The following is a 15,111-nucleotide window of genomic DNA, read 5'->3' as shown; positions in this document are numbered from 1 at the left end:
TTATATAGGATGGTCTTTGATTACCTCCTACCCATCCACCCACCCACGATCGGGGCCAGGGAGGAATGCGGGAGGGAAATCTCTATATTATCTGCACATTGTGCTGTGAACCAAAAGCTGCTCGAAAATATAACGTCTACTAAAAAAATACTAAGAAAGTCGACCCTGCTATGGTCCTCTTGCTAAGACAAACCTTTTCCATTCTTCTGCAACTCTTAAATGTCTGACTCCTGATAGTGCTGCTTTTGAGGGAGTAACGATCTATCATCTAGGCTCATCTTGGCTGAATGTTAATAAGAGCAGTGCTCAGCTCTGGCCGGGTAGCTCAGTTGGTTAGAGCATTGCCCCAATACGCTAAGGTTCCAGGTTCGATCCCTGATCAGGGCACATCTGAAAATGCATTAATTACTAAGCTTAATAGTTGGCAAACAAAGAGTGTTTTTTGAAAAACCTAACCAAACCAAATAAACCACCTGGATTTAAAAGCAGAGAGAACTGCTCATTTCTGTACAATTAGGACTCACTCTTTCTCAATAATGAAATATCTCATTTTTAAACTGATGTGTTTATATGTATCTCACACTGTCATATTTTTAAATCCTAACTTCATGGGCTGAATCATCAAAAGTGTTAGAGCAATATTTATAAAATCCACTCCTCCAAAGCAGACAATAATTTGACTTCAAAAGGTTTGTATTTATCCTCTTAAGGGTTAGTAAAATATTTAGCTTATGTTCATCTGTGCTTCATTAGCCCTTCAGCACCTGACAGTGCAGCACAGTGCCTGCACGGGGCTCTGAAGAAACACTTGGCGCTTCTCAGCCTTGAGTTCAGAGTTTTGCTGGGCTCATGACTGATTGATTGGTGGCCACTGGAAACAGCTGGATCTCTGGGCTCTAGCTCAACCACCCAACATTTGACCTGCCAACGCCACCAAGCTGCCGGTGTTGCCCAGCAGCTGCCGTCTAACAGCTGGACAGTCTCACACGCCCCACTTGGCACAAGAGGCAAAGGCTTCTACCTCCCAGCCTCCAGTAAGCTTGGCTTTCCAGCATTTCACCCTAAAAATGGCTAATGTGCCCTCCTAGGAATTTATTTTTTCTAATTAGGGTAAGCTACTTTACTTATGGTCTTATGGGCTGAAAAGCTACATTTTCTTTCTCTCTTTTTAAAAAAAATATATTTTATTGATTTTTTACAGAGAGGAAGAGAGAGGGACAGAGAGCTAGAAACATCGATGAGAGAGAACCGTTGATGAGCCGCCTCTTGCACACCTCCCACTGGGGATGTGCCCGCAACCCAGGTACATGCCCTTAACTGGAATCGAACCCAGGACCCTTCAGTCTGCAGGCTGATGCTCTATCCACTGAGCCAAACCGGTTTTGGCTGAAAAGCTACATTTTCTATGAACAGAGGTATGTGTTACAGAGTATATGCCAATGCATTTTTACTTTTTCAACAGAAAAATGGGGCAAAGGAGATGGACATTAGAGAATGTTTTTAAAGTGGACCTCAGTCTTTATAAATATAGTTACATTTTGGGTCTTTAGAATCGTAACATCCTTTTAAGAGGGGTTCCAGGGGAATACAGTATCAAAGTCATATTCCCAGCTTGGCCAGTGTGGCTCAGTGGCTGAGCGCTGATCCATGAACCAGGAGGTCATATTTCAATTCCCCATCAGGGCACATGTCCATGTTTTCAGGCACAATTCCCAGTAGGGGGTGTGGAGGAGGCAGCCGATGATTCTCTCTCATCATTGATGTGTATACACTTCTTTCTTCCTCTCCCTTCCTCTCTCTGAAATCAATAAAAACATATTACAAAATTTTTTAAAGATTGTATTTCTAGCTGTTACATTGGCTACATTTAACAACTAGGTTTCCTACAATAAGCACCACATTTAGGGTAGTATTGTGCTCTAGCAGCAATGAGGGGAATAAAAATAGAGCGCTTTAATCCTATTTGCAAGGCTTTATTTGTTTTTTTTTTAGCATTTGTATACAAGATTTTATTTCTTAAGCTGGAGGTTGGCTTATGAGTTTAAAAAAATTTTTTTTATACTTCTGAATGTCTAAAAAAATCTATAATTTTAGAAAAGTTTTCCAAATTCAGTATAAAACATTCTATCTCTACTAGGCTTTCCACTGTTCTACTTTTTGTGGAACAGATGGCTATTTTACATAAAGAAAAGCAAGCTCCTTGTTGTGAAAAGTAACCCAGTTATCTAGGAATCCTACATAACTCTAATTAGCTAAAGAAGGATAACTCTTCTAACAATGATGTCCTGTTATAAACTGATGAAGAAATCTCACTCCTGAAGATTTTGGAAACATATATGCACATTGTTTCCCCTGAAAAAACGAATGATGGTTATAAAACTTCTCTTTCAGAAAAAAAAATCACCCTAATACTGGTGAGAGTAAGGTATATAGTCAATCTTCACTTAATATCGGTAAGTTCTTAGAAACTGTGACTGAAGCAGAATGCTGTGTGACAAAACCCATGCTACCATTAAGAAAAGAAGGAAGGTGATTTTCCAGTCTGCTTGCTCTAGTTCGGGGTCACAGGTGGCTGGAGCCTCGCCTGGCAGAACGGGGGTACAGTGCGAGCCCACCCTGGACAGGGCGCCTCTCCGTCGCAGGGCGCACGCACACCCACGCGGACGCACGCTGGGACAACTCAGACGCAGCGATCCACCTCACGCACACGCCTTTGGGATGTGGGAGGACACACGTCCCCAGAGACAACTCCACAGAGACCACGGCCACGGCCAGGAACCGTCTTTTTCTTCATCAACGTTATAACGAAACAACTTTGAAAAAATGACATTATTCGAGAACACTGCTGCACTTGCATGATCCTTTACATGTGTTATCTTATTGGATCAACATTACAGTCTTGGCATAGATACTGTTATTTTTTCTGTCTCGTAAATGAGGAAGCTGAAGATCAGAAAGCCTTCACAGCTACCGTGTTTCCTCGAAAATAAGACATCCTCCGAAAATAAGACATCCTCTGAAAATAAGAACTAGTGCATCTTTGGGAGCAAAAATTAATATAAGACACTGTCTTATTTTCGGGGAAACACGGTAGTACACAATACTGCTCCTCCTACTTTACCCCACTACTGACGAGATGGGGCTAGTGTGAGTGGGGAAAGAGGCAGAGACAAAGCTGATTCTTCAGCCCCTCTCTCTCCCCCCGCTGCCTCTTCTACAGAAACAACCAAACCAAGGAACTCTCACCTGGTGACTCTGCAAGGTGCTCTTGTTTCTCTTCTCTGTCCTGAAACTGAATTAAATGCGACCACAAAGCCGACTTCCCCTAAAAGTACAAGGGATATAAAAATTTTCATTTTATAAGAAATAATTCATAAAAAAATAATTTCTCATCAAAACATTCAAGCTGAAACAGCCATTGTGAAGTCTGGCGACCCAAGCGCATCCGTTCCTAACTGTGTGACACCACGAGGGTCATTCTTTGCCTCACTGAGAACACTGGCAACAGCTGGGAATGGCAGCTACTAAGCACAAGGCCAGAAGTGGAGGCACACAGGTCGCTGACTCCGGCTTGGTTGTTGCTTAGTTGTATGTGTTAGGGCTGTCTATGCTAGCCACACCAGAGACCAGGGAATTAAGAGGCTCTAGAAGCACAAGATGTTTTTGCATATCCATATGCAAAATAAGTTTCAATATATGGAATGGCAACCAGAGAAGAAAGCTGGGACAAGAGGAGAGAGAGACAAGGGAAAGAAGGAAGAAATATGCACCCGACTGAAACAATAAAACAGCACAAAACCAGAAAGGGACAGGAGAGAGACAAAAGCAAAGAAACCATCTTAATTTTTTTTTTTTAAATTTTCCATTCTGAATAACTAGCTAACTCAACGTGAAAAGAAGTGCCAATTCTGGCTGACAGACGTCTTTGCTGGACAGTGACAGGGGCCCTGCGTGGAATCCACGGGGACAGAGCCTCTGCAGAGAGGGGGCTGCTCCATCCTTTCCTGTTTAACAGAAAAGAGCCGCCCGCCTCCTAATCACATGTTAGGTTTTCTTTTTCTGGAATCGAAATGCCCGGGGTGCGTTGCTAGTCATCCTGTGACAAGGAAGCCGACCCTTTCATTACGATGGTGTCCTTTTCTCCTCCTCCATCTCCTAACAGGGCCCCTAACGGCCATGTCGCCGCGGCGCGGAGACGGTTACCTGCTTGACCAGCAAGCCGTGGCTCCATATCCTCTCCAGCAGGTCACAGAGGCTGGCGATCAAGGTGTTCTCCTCCAAGCCCGTGATGTTGGCTTCTCCGTGGCCCAGTTCCACGGCTTCGTGGCCCATCTTCTCCACCAGCATGCGTTTGGTCTGAAAACATCACATGTGGCCACAAGTGTTAGCCCAGCAGTGAGGCCAGAGCCCAAGGCCATCGCCGGATCAGGAGACCGGGGGTCCCTGCATTATATACTCTAATTGCAGATCTGTAGTCACCTTGGGAAAAGTGTCTTAATGTCCGTGGTCAACTCACTGGAGAAATATCATGTATACTTTTACCATTTTGTCAGAAAAACAGAGGGTCACTAAAAAGACATTTTGAAACCACTTTAAAGTACCCCCATGTAAACATGTAAATGTTTATGCACGACACTTCTCAGATTACTAACTTGAGTAACGCTGAGGAATTACACTGGACCTAGAAAATGCGCTGTCAGAAGCTAAGACCCTACCCTGCCACCACAGCTCACCCCACTGCCCCCCGCGTTAGCAAACGGACAGTATTTGCACTTAGTTCTGACTGCACTGAGGCAGAAGCCACAAGACAAAGCGGAACTCTCTCTGAGTGCACTAGGTCTCTCTCTTTTTTTTCTCTTTCTCTTCCTCCTTTTCTGTTTCATTTCTTGTGTGCCCATGAGCATGCACTGAGAAATGGAAAGGAAATGGAAATCAGGTTCAGGTAAGCTGATTGACAGCAGTCTTAGCTGCTCTTATAAATTGTAAAGCGAGGGGGAATCTAGTTCCTTTCGGCAGGGACCTTGACTGTCTGATTCGGCGCTGACTGCAGATGCTAAAAATAGGGCATTTATTGAATACACACAGAGCAAGTCCTGGAGAAGTGACTGACGGATGAATGAATAAAATTACTGGTTAAAATGTTCCGAGGTTTGTCAATTTGTATTGCTACCTCTGGTAAATACAGATATCAGAGAGGAGACTGGTGGGTAATATACAAAAGCCCACAACACAGCGAGCATCTTCTTTATGGACCTGCTCACACATGTACGGCACAGATAAGGTTCCAACAGATGCACATACAGACACACACACACACATAAATGCGCTGTCTTTTGCATAAGATGACAACAGCCCTGACACAGCTTCTGACTGGCTTAATAGCCATTCATGTCACAGAGGAAGACAGCCATGGCTGAAAAGGGCACAAAACAGGGCTCCGAGGTCACTGATTCTTTGGGCCCCGGAGGAGCCATGGAGGCTCATGACCTCGGGAGAAAGCACACGAGGTTTGGGCCCCGGTACAAGTTTTCTTCTAGGGAAGCTGCGGGCTCAAACGGGGTGGCCTCTGCTCATCGCAGCCCCACACGGGGAGGAACCATGAATGCGCACCGTGTCCTCCCACCTGAGAGTCATACGTACCTTCATCCTACATTCCTTTAATAAGCCTTCTACAAATTTCCAGTTGGTCCGCGCAATCACGGCAGGAGAGAGGTCTGACAGTTTGGGTTGCCTCAGGTTTTTTCCTAAGCTTCGTGCCTCTTGCATGTATTTCTAAAAAATCAAAGAGCATTTTTAATGCATAGTCATCAGATATTCTTCTGACCTATTTAACCTTGGATAAAAGCAAGTGTGGGAACAACAGAAGTGTACACGTGCAGCAGCAGCAGCAATTCAGGTTTCAGTGAGCCAGAAGGCAGAGGAGAGGGGCCCTGTGCTCCCACCAACCGTCAGCCCCGTGAAAACGGGGACAGAAACCCCATCAGGTTAAAACGCATACAAAAGGAGACGGAACTGCTTCTAGTTCGGTCTCTTCGTTGGAAAGACCCGAGGTTGTGATTAGTCAGGAGCATGGCTGGAATGAAAAAACTGGGTGTCTGGGTTACATACAGCCCAGGTTCTGCAGGAACCCAGTGATTCTCTGGCCACTGGTTTCCCACACCTCTCTCCGCAGATCAGGAGGCTCTCGGGCACTGCTCTGCGCCCAGCCCAACCCTTTACTCACATCAAGTCACAGCAGGAACTCTAGAATCTGGGGGCAACTGGTTTTATGACCACAGGCGTTCTGTTTATTCGTAAAACGGGCAAAAAACAGGCCCAGCTCCCTCATGAGAAAGGCTCTGGGACCACTCTGAAAAGTGGCCCAGCCAGAACCGGTTTGGCTCAGTGGATAGAGCATCGGCCTGTGGACTGGAAGGTCCTGGGTTTGATTCCAGTCAAGGGCATGTACCTTGGTTGCGGGCACATCCCTAGTGGGGGCTGTGCAGGAGGCAGCTGGTTGATGTTTCTAGCTCTCTATCCCTTTCCCTTCCTCTCTGTAAAAAATCAATAAAATATATTAAAAAAAAAAAAAAAAAAAAAAAGGTGGCCCACATGCAGGAGGCCGAGTGTTCCTGTGACAGGTTCGTCCTGTGCCTTCTTCCACGACCAAGAGAAAGTGGGAACATCGCCATGCTTGTGCTGGCTCAGAGGGGAGCTGAGAAACCCAGTCCACTGAGCTTGAGCTTTGGTTAGTACGTCCCCAGGAAAAAAACACAATCACTATACATATGATGTGTGCGGAACGCCTGCTGGCTCTTTCTGGGCCACCTGCAAAGGCTCATTCAGGTACCTTATGTTTGCTTCAGGACCACAGGACAGAATCCCCCAAACTCCACGTACCGTAGGACCATATTTAGAGAATAACGACTCTAAATTATATAGTAAAACTAGCAGTTTGTTGGGGAGGGAGAGAGATTGCCAGCCAGCGCATCCTCCCACAGACATATGTGAAATCTATCTTACTATCTTAAGGGCAGAATTTGAAACTGTAAGTGAAGATGTGTAAAATCCTTTGCATTCTTTAAATGAAAGGGAATTTATACATTTAGTGTATTTCTCCTCCAGGAGAAAAATAATCTGATAAATCTGTTATAAGTTGTTTTTATATAAAATCCCACTGATTAGGAATTCAATGGACTAGTTTACCTATTTCCCAACTCTTCTGATGAAATGCCACACTAACGAAATGACCTGTTTCTTTTCCTGTGCAACCATTTTAAATACAGGTATGAAAATAAAATGAACTCCACAAGCATTGAGTTCCTCTTTCTGCTTCAAACCATTTTTAGAAGGAAAGCTGAGAATGAGAGACAACTATCACCACTAGGAAACTAAGTGTTAACAGGCCTATTGCAATATCCTGAAGGTTAGTTTTCAAAGAAATAAAAGCAGGAAATAAAGTCTTAGAAAAAACTAACCTGAGATAGAGGCAGGGATCCCATGTGAGAATTATATCTGCAATTCCTATTATTTCAGGTTGTACTAACGTTATTTGGAATATTACGAATCAGAGATAGGAGATTGGTAAAAACAATGTTATCTGGTGAGGTTCTGTTTCTCCCCCATCCTCAGTTCCTCTGCCTCTAGGACTTGTGCAAACACAGAGAGAACCACTACAAGACTCAATTCTCAAGAAGAGTTAAGTATGAAACTTGGCTTAGGAAGAAAAGAAGTGAGGAGCATGGTCAGGCAAGAAGGTAGGGAGAAAGAATAATTGGATTACTAATTAAGCACTATTTAAAACTGTGTTCTAGTGTATAAATGGAAAGTTAGAATAGGGCTGCCCTTTGAGCGTATGAAGAGAAGAACACTGTAAAATTGGGTAAATTTATGCTAATGTCAAATAGGAACAAATTACAACAAAAAGTCCTCCTGCCCTGAGGGTGGCTGGTTAGGGCCACCTGGTATGTGGGGTCATGGAATAGGACCTGCCCGGAAATCAGGAGTCCTAGGCTGTAGGCTGGCGCTGCCTTTGCGTATCCATCTAGCTTTGGACAAGTTGCTTGGACTTCAGTGCCCTCAAAGGTTTCTCTTAGTGCTAAGATTCTACTTTGATGACCACATTAAACACAGACCAGAAAGGGTAAATTAAAATGCTGTGGAGATAAAACCTAACCAAAAAGCTGATTAAAAGTAAATCATTTCTGCAAAAATGCTTAAACAAAAGGGAGTCTAAATATTTAATATAGTTTCCTTTGGAAGAAAAATAATTTGCTAAATCTTGTTCTCCGTCCTCCCTGCCAATCACACTGATTAGGGACTTGAAGATTCCCTGCCAACAGCATAGGATTCCTCGTGTTAGCACACACCACCATGAAAAGGTGCCAAACACAAGAGGCAGTGAAATGCAGAATGGAGAGGCTAGGTGTTCGTGTCTCAGGGTGACGTGGGCCATGCTACAGCTCTGTGCACTCACGCAGTGGGTCGTTCAAAGAACACTGAAGGCGAGATTTGGGAACATCTGCAAAGCACTTTCAGGTTAAGGACATACCAGGCAGCACTCAGAGAAGGATTTTTTGGGAAGTCGTGCAGGAGGAGGTGGGCCCTGATCCCACTCCCAGAATGCCATGGAGTTCTGACAGACCAAAAGTTCCCTGGAAGGCTAAGAGGATGGAGAATGCCAAAGACAAAAAAAAAAAAAAAAAGGATATGGGAGAAAGAGACAAGCAAAATAAGCATGCATATGATAAAGGCACAGCAAAAGAAAAAGGAGAAAATACAGTAGCACAAAGAAAAGCACTACATAAATTGTTCTTAAGAAATGTTTAAATCATATAGGCATGAACAACAAAAAAGAAATATATATTTAAAATGTTTTCTGCTTTATTTTTACATATTTGAGTGTAGACTATAGTTAATAGATTTTCTGATCGCATTTTTTCCCTTTTGATCTCAAGAAATAATAACTTATTTAAAATTACTCAAACATATATAATAATTATGGTTTTATTTTCCAAGTAGTACAAATAAAGCATAGGATCTTAATTTTAAAATAACTTAAAAAAAAAACTTTAAAAATGGTGTCAGCAAGACAAAGATGAAGAAGAAAACGAAGACAAAGACCAGGCAGAAACATCTTTACTTACTATGTTTAAATTAGGCTTAAAATAATGTGTATGCTTCTTATAAATTTTTTTCCCTACAGGAGATATATTGACCAAAAATTTATCTTAAACTTGGCCTTGTAATTGTGATACACAAGGAGACTTGCATTCGAGCCTTTTTTAGATGTACTAAAATTACAAAAATGGGGGGAAAAGGTGTTTTCAGCTCTAAGTATAAAAGGATTACTATTTAAAGTATAACTGAACTGCTTTTTAAAAAAGAACGGGAAAAACCCTATACAATGACACCTGCCGGGCTGCGTGAGCCTCGCTGGTGGCTCTGCATCCAACATCCCAGGAAGGCAGCCCACATACCTCCCTCAAGTCGTTGTCCAGGCCCACGTGCTCAGAATGCTGGCGGAGGCGGTCTTTCCTGCGCTGCGTGGTGGCGCTCCGACTCACCCAGCGACTGTAAAACAGGATCCAGAGGAGGAAACAAACAAACGCAAGCAATGTCGTCACTTAACTTTAAAATAGAAGGAACTGTTCAAAATCAAAAGACTGACAGTACTTATTCTTCTTTTTAAAACACATGACAGCTTTACTGAGATATAACTTAAATACCATGCAATCACCCATTTAAAGCATGTAGTTAAGTGGTGTTCAGTATATTCAAAGAGATGTGTAATCATCGCCACAATCAAGACTTTTTTTTTAAAAAGCATAGTTATCCCCTCTGTAATGACCGTCTCCTTTCCAGCTTGCCCACCCAACACAACCCCAAACCCTGAGTGAATAACATTACCCCCTCACTTCCTTAGTCTCATACCCACGTAGGTTTTTTATTTAATTCATGATTTTTCAAGAATCACTTCACCTGCCCTTTATCAAGTCTCCCCCAACCCCCTCAAAGACTATTTCCACACCTTTCACTTTATTCTTAGGTACCCCCTAACCACTCCCCTGGCAGCCTGATTGATGCCTAATTGCTCCCCTGCCAGCATGATCACCCCTCCCTGCAGGCCTGGTCCTGCCCAACTGCTCTCCCTTGCAGGCCTGGGTCCCTCCAACTGCCCTTCCCTACAGGCCCAGTCGCCCCCAACTTCTTGATCTGGTTAAATAATTAATTTATTCTTTGCATTATTAAACCTTATTTACTAAGCATAATTTTACCAAAGATAATCATATTTGCTGAATCACTAAGGATTGCTTATTTGCCTTTGCCTTGTAAACAGCATATTAAATTCTCGCTAACAGTTGATCAACCACTTACATGGGCATGGTTATAAATCCCTTTACCCTGAAATTAGTTCTGAGATATTTTTTCTTTCAGACTACAGTCTATCTGAAAATACAAAGCTTGGACTTTGTGTGGAAATGGGAAACCTTGAGATTATATATAAGATTAAAAGCAAAAAAAATATGGCAGTAAGATGTAAAAACTGAAGTATTCCCTCCTGAGGGCCCCCTCCTTCCCTTCCCTGCTTTATTCTTCATCATAAGTCTTATCACTGCCTGGCAGGTTATTTATTTTACTTAATTAAGTTTTTTTGTTTCTTTTCTCCTACCTGAAAGCAGGGATTTTGGTTGTTTTGTTTATTGCTAGGCATTCAGTATGTAAGACAGTGCCTTATATTTAGGAGGGGCACCATAAATACTTGCCAAATGAATGAATGAGCAATCTAATGCTATCCAAAGGAAATAAAACTATTAAAACGAAAAGTCTCCCTGCATCGAAGTGATTCAAACGGGATATTTTATAAATAAGAAAATAGTGAATAAATCGATGGTTAATCTGTTTTGATGGAAAATTCTCACCCATTTCTGAAAAATAGAACATTATATCTAACACCCTGACCTGGAAAGTGTGAACTCCCAACAGTCAGCATCTCTGAGCACATTTTCAAGTTCAATGTTTATGAAAGTAGGGTCTCTAATGGAGGGTAAAACCCTGCCAATTAACTGAACACACTGCAGTTTCTTTTCCTTTAAAAGCCTAATATTTATCATTATAAATCTCTACTCCTTACAAATCTGTCACAAAATTTGGAAATGTTCACCACTGCTTTATTAAAAGCATCTTGGAAAATAAAGAGTCAAATACCAAAAATTCTGCAACATATATACAATAGTACAGCACATCATCTGAATGGTAGAAACATCATAGTGTTACCATCACAATTAGCTGGTATATTAATGACAGAAAAAGAGCAAAAGGGAGGCAAGACATTATAAGCATGGTCACCCGAGCAGCTTCACAGGAAGCTACACTCCACACCTGTCCATTCCCTGCAAATCACCGGGGGATGGGGTCCAACAAAGGGGAATGGCACATGCACGTCACACAAGTCAGTGTGATGTAGGGAAAGTGCGACCCTGTCCATCCCCATGCAAGCCCACAAACACGTGGGAACTCATAGCCCCTAGACAGAGGTCTCTCTCTCTGCTGTCTGCTCTTGCTTTGCTTCCGCTTCCCTGCATTCTCTTGCTCTGTGACTTGCCTGCCATGTGGTCTTAAGTAGTTGCATGGCCCATGACCATGTGGACCCCACGTGCACTAGACTGCAGCTGGGAACACAAGCCAAGAGAGCCAGATGCTGGGTTGGACTGGACTTCAATATGGAGCAGAAACTCTGGGCAGGGGCCTTAATTCTTGCTCTAAAGACAAGGCTGGGCATTTTCCAAGGCAAGATGGAGGGAGAAGGGACCTTAGAAAGAACCTCCTTAATTTTACATCACAATACCTCATCCTCCTGAGCAAGTCTCAGGAAATACCTTTCCTTGCAACACTACAAGAATCCCACTTCCACCGGACACAAAGGGCACCCCAATGATAATACTCTTAGGCCATCTCTTAAGAACCTTCATATTACTTATTCCAAGTGCGCCACTTTGGACAAAAGGCATAATTCCACTGATTCTACATTTGCCTTCTGAAAACTTGGGTGACTCAATGCCACGTCCATGTTGTGTTTACTTCAGTCTTCCAGCCCATTTCTTTGCCACAACCTGGCTTCTTTTCCCCCACTTTCTCTGACTCTCTTTAATTAGATCACAGGTGTAAAATGGTATTTTCAGATGAGAAGAAAGTGATTTCAGTTTGTCCAAAGTTCCTAAGCTGGTTAGTGGTTAAGAATGAACTAAGTTCCAGAACTGCTGATTTCCCAAAGTTCTTTTGAACTTTCTGTAGTCCACATTAATAACCTTCTTTGCATCTTTTCTTGTAAAACCCCTATCACCTGTTAAAACACTTGTATTCACCTAAAACCAAGGACTCCCCTAAACCCAAATAACTGAGCCCATTTCTAACTACATTCGGATATTTTCTGAAAGGAATCATCTTTCAACAGGATTTATCTTTCTTTTTGCTTGTTTTGCAATTTTTGCACTCAATGCTTAAAAAATATAAAGATGGTGTTATGGATTGAATTGTGTCCCCCAAATAGATACGTTGACGTTTTAACTCCAATATTTGTGAATGTGACCTTATTTAAAAATAGGGTCTTTGCAGATGTAATAAAGTTTAAGGTCATCAGAGCAAGCCCCAAACCAATAAGACCAGTGTGCTTATAAAAAGAGGAAAGTTTGGACACATACCCAGAGAGATGACACTCATGTCAACAGGAAGACAGAGACTGGAGTTTTGCTAATAGAAGCCAAGAGATGGGGCTACCGGAATTTGGAAGAGGCAAGGAAGGATCCTCCCATAAAAGCCTTGCCAATACCTTGATTTTGGATTTCCCCCTTCCAGAACTGTAAAACAATCTATATCTGTTGTTGTTGTTGTTGATTAAAAAAAAAAAAGAAAGTATTTTTTATTAATTTCAGAGAGGAAGGGAGAGGGAGAGATAGAAACATCAATGATGAGAATCACTGGCTGGCTGCCTCCAGCACGCCCTCTCCTGGAGATCGAGCCTGCAACCCAGGTATGTGCCCTAAGGAGGCATCAAACCATGATCTCCTGGTTCAGAGTTTGATGCTCAACCACTGAGCCATGCCAGCTGGACAATTTTCTGTTGTTTTAAGTCACCACGTTTGTAGTACTTTGTGACCGCAATCCTAGGAAACTAATACAGATAGTAAAATGACACAGATAATGAAAGTACAACTTTTATAATTCCATTAGACAGTATTAGCATTATAGTTAAACACAGTCAAAGAAAAGCTATTCCCAAGTGCACATTACCTAAAAAAGAAAAATCTCTAGTCTTTGGATTCTTTTACATGAGCAAATTAAAAGTCAAACTCTACCTCAAATGAGTTAATTTGGCCTTTCCAAAAGGTAATCAGATTGGTAAAATGTTTAATGGCTAAGCGATACTCCATTAGAGTTGCAGAGCACACACCCTTCATTCATTCCTCAACCAACTACTCGCGTAAAGAATGTGCTTACTTGTTATTAGTTGGCCCTGTTGCCAAGACATCGGACTGTAACTTTGGAAAGAACCCCTGCTCATATTTGCCTTGACCAATTTTCATATCAAGTAGATGTGGGTGGATTGCAGTGTGATCCATTTTCATCAGCCGCTGCTCAACTGACTGGGCTATAAATGGAATTTATAACAAATTAGAGACATTGGCTAAGCCTTAAAAAATAATTCTTCCTCCATTCATGCACACCTACAAGGAATTCATTCTTTCTGACATCCCGAAACAGATTTTTACCAAAGCTTTTCAAAATAAGTGTACTATAAGTACAAAAAAAAGGATAATCTTAAGTAAATGTTGGATAATTAATTTTCACAATATTTCTGCCTTTGTCAAAAGGCAGTGGGGATAAAAAAAAAATCATTAAAAATGTCCCATAAGTGGGAAATTCAACATTCTTAATGGATGGCAAATATTTCCCTTGAGCTGAAAGACAGGTAAAGAGAAGGGAAACAGCAAGTACAGAAGCCTTATATTAACTGTATTTCTTTGTACAAAGACCTATTAAATGGTTGTGGTTCTTTTTGTAAAAGCAAGGATTTGTAAAACAAGAAATTATGTGAAGTTATTTTTAGTAACAGTCACATTCTCATTAGTAGGAGTGTCTATTAGATCAAGAGGGGTAATGCAGAGACAAATCAAACAAGCAGGCATTTAGAAAATGTCCAGAGGATTAAAAAACTGACCTTTTAAAGAATGGGACAGAGTTAAAAGACAGGAATTGCTCAATATTCCTATATTTAAACCACTGAAAGTTAGGGACTGTTTCAAAGACCCAAGAAATAGTGAATTATGTCTTTGGCTAAAAAAAAAAAAAAAAATTGGCCCTAGCCAGTTTGGCTCAGAGGACTGAGTGTCAGCCTGTGGACCTAAGGGTCCCGAGTTTGATTCGGGTCAAGGGCACATGCCCTGGTTGGAGGCTCGATCCCCAGTGGGGAGCATGCATGAGGCAGATGATCAATGATTCTCTCTCATTGATGTTTCTATCTTTTCCTCTCCTCCCTTCCTTTCTGAAATCAATAAAAAGATATATATTTTTTAAAGTCACATTGACTTTTAAAAAAATCTGGACTTAAATGTTTTCATTAACTGAATTTTCAAGAACAAATGTAGTATTTGAGAATCAAGGCTATGTCTCCAATCCTCTGCCTAGAAATTACTAATACAGGAGGACCAGCAGGGACCGTGATTGTGCGATAAATAGAACACACTGCGGAACTGCTAACATTGGGATTATCTTGCCTCTTTCAAAACCACAGATTTAGTATTGCCAGTTATTGCCCAAACATAGTCTAAAAAAATTATTTTTTTGGGGTGGGAAGGGATCTGTCCATGACACTCTACTCTTGTGAGAAGAACATGCTTACACCTTCTTATGAGAGATCAGTGCTTCACCCAAAATGGTTGTTTGTGTCTGACGATAATAGGATTAAGGGAAGCTTTGATGAATTTACTATTACCCTCTATAACATAACCTCAAAATGTTAAACTTCCCTAATTTTTCTTCATAGAAATTTATCCAAAAATTTTTTGAACTTCATTTTATTTTTAATGCATAACTTGAAACTTATCTTGAAACATAGTCCCTATGTTCTATGCT

At 41.7% G+C, this 15,111-nt stretch overlaps 1 protein-coding gene across 3 annotated transcripts in view; it reads right to left on the bottom strand.

Moving 5' to 3' along the window:
* Positions 1 to 15,111, bottom strand: part of DENND5B (DENN domain containing 5B) — a 152,265-nt gene that overhangs the window by 29,879 nt on the left and 107,275 nt on the right. For all 3 annotated transcript variants that reach the window (XM_084877839.1, XM_084877837.1, XM_084877838.1), the window contains 5 exons: positions 13,477 to 13,627; positions 9,459 to 9,552; positions 5,641 to 5,772; positions 4,204 to 4,356; positions 3,247 to 3,325 (listed from right to left, as the gene is read on the bottom strand). In XM_084877839.1, the coding sequence (XP_084733965.1) occupies positions 3,247 to 3,325; positions 4,204 to 4,356; positions 5,641 to 5,772; positions 9,459 to 9,552; positions 13,477 to 13,627 (609 nt within the window). The remainder of the gene's footprint in view (positions 1 to 3,246; positions 3,326 to 4,203; positions 4,357 to 5,640; positions 5,773 to 9,458; positions 9,553 to 13,476; positions 13,628 to 15,111) is intronic.

The sequence above is a fragment of the Pipistrellus hanaki genome (genome assembly GCF_964339955.1).
Source record: "Pipistrellus hanaki genome assembly, chromosome: 3".
NCBI classification, from domain to species: Eukaryota; Metazoa; Chordata; class Mammalia; order Chiroptera; family Vespertilionidae; genus Pipistrellus; species Pipistrellus hanaki.
This window is presented reverse-complemented; position numbering and strand designations above follow the sequence as displayed.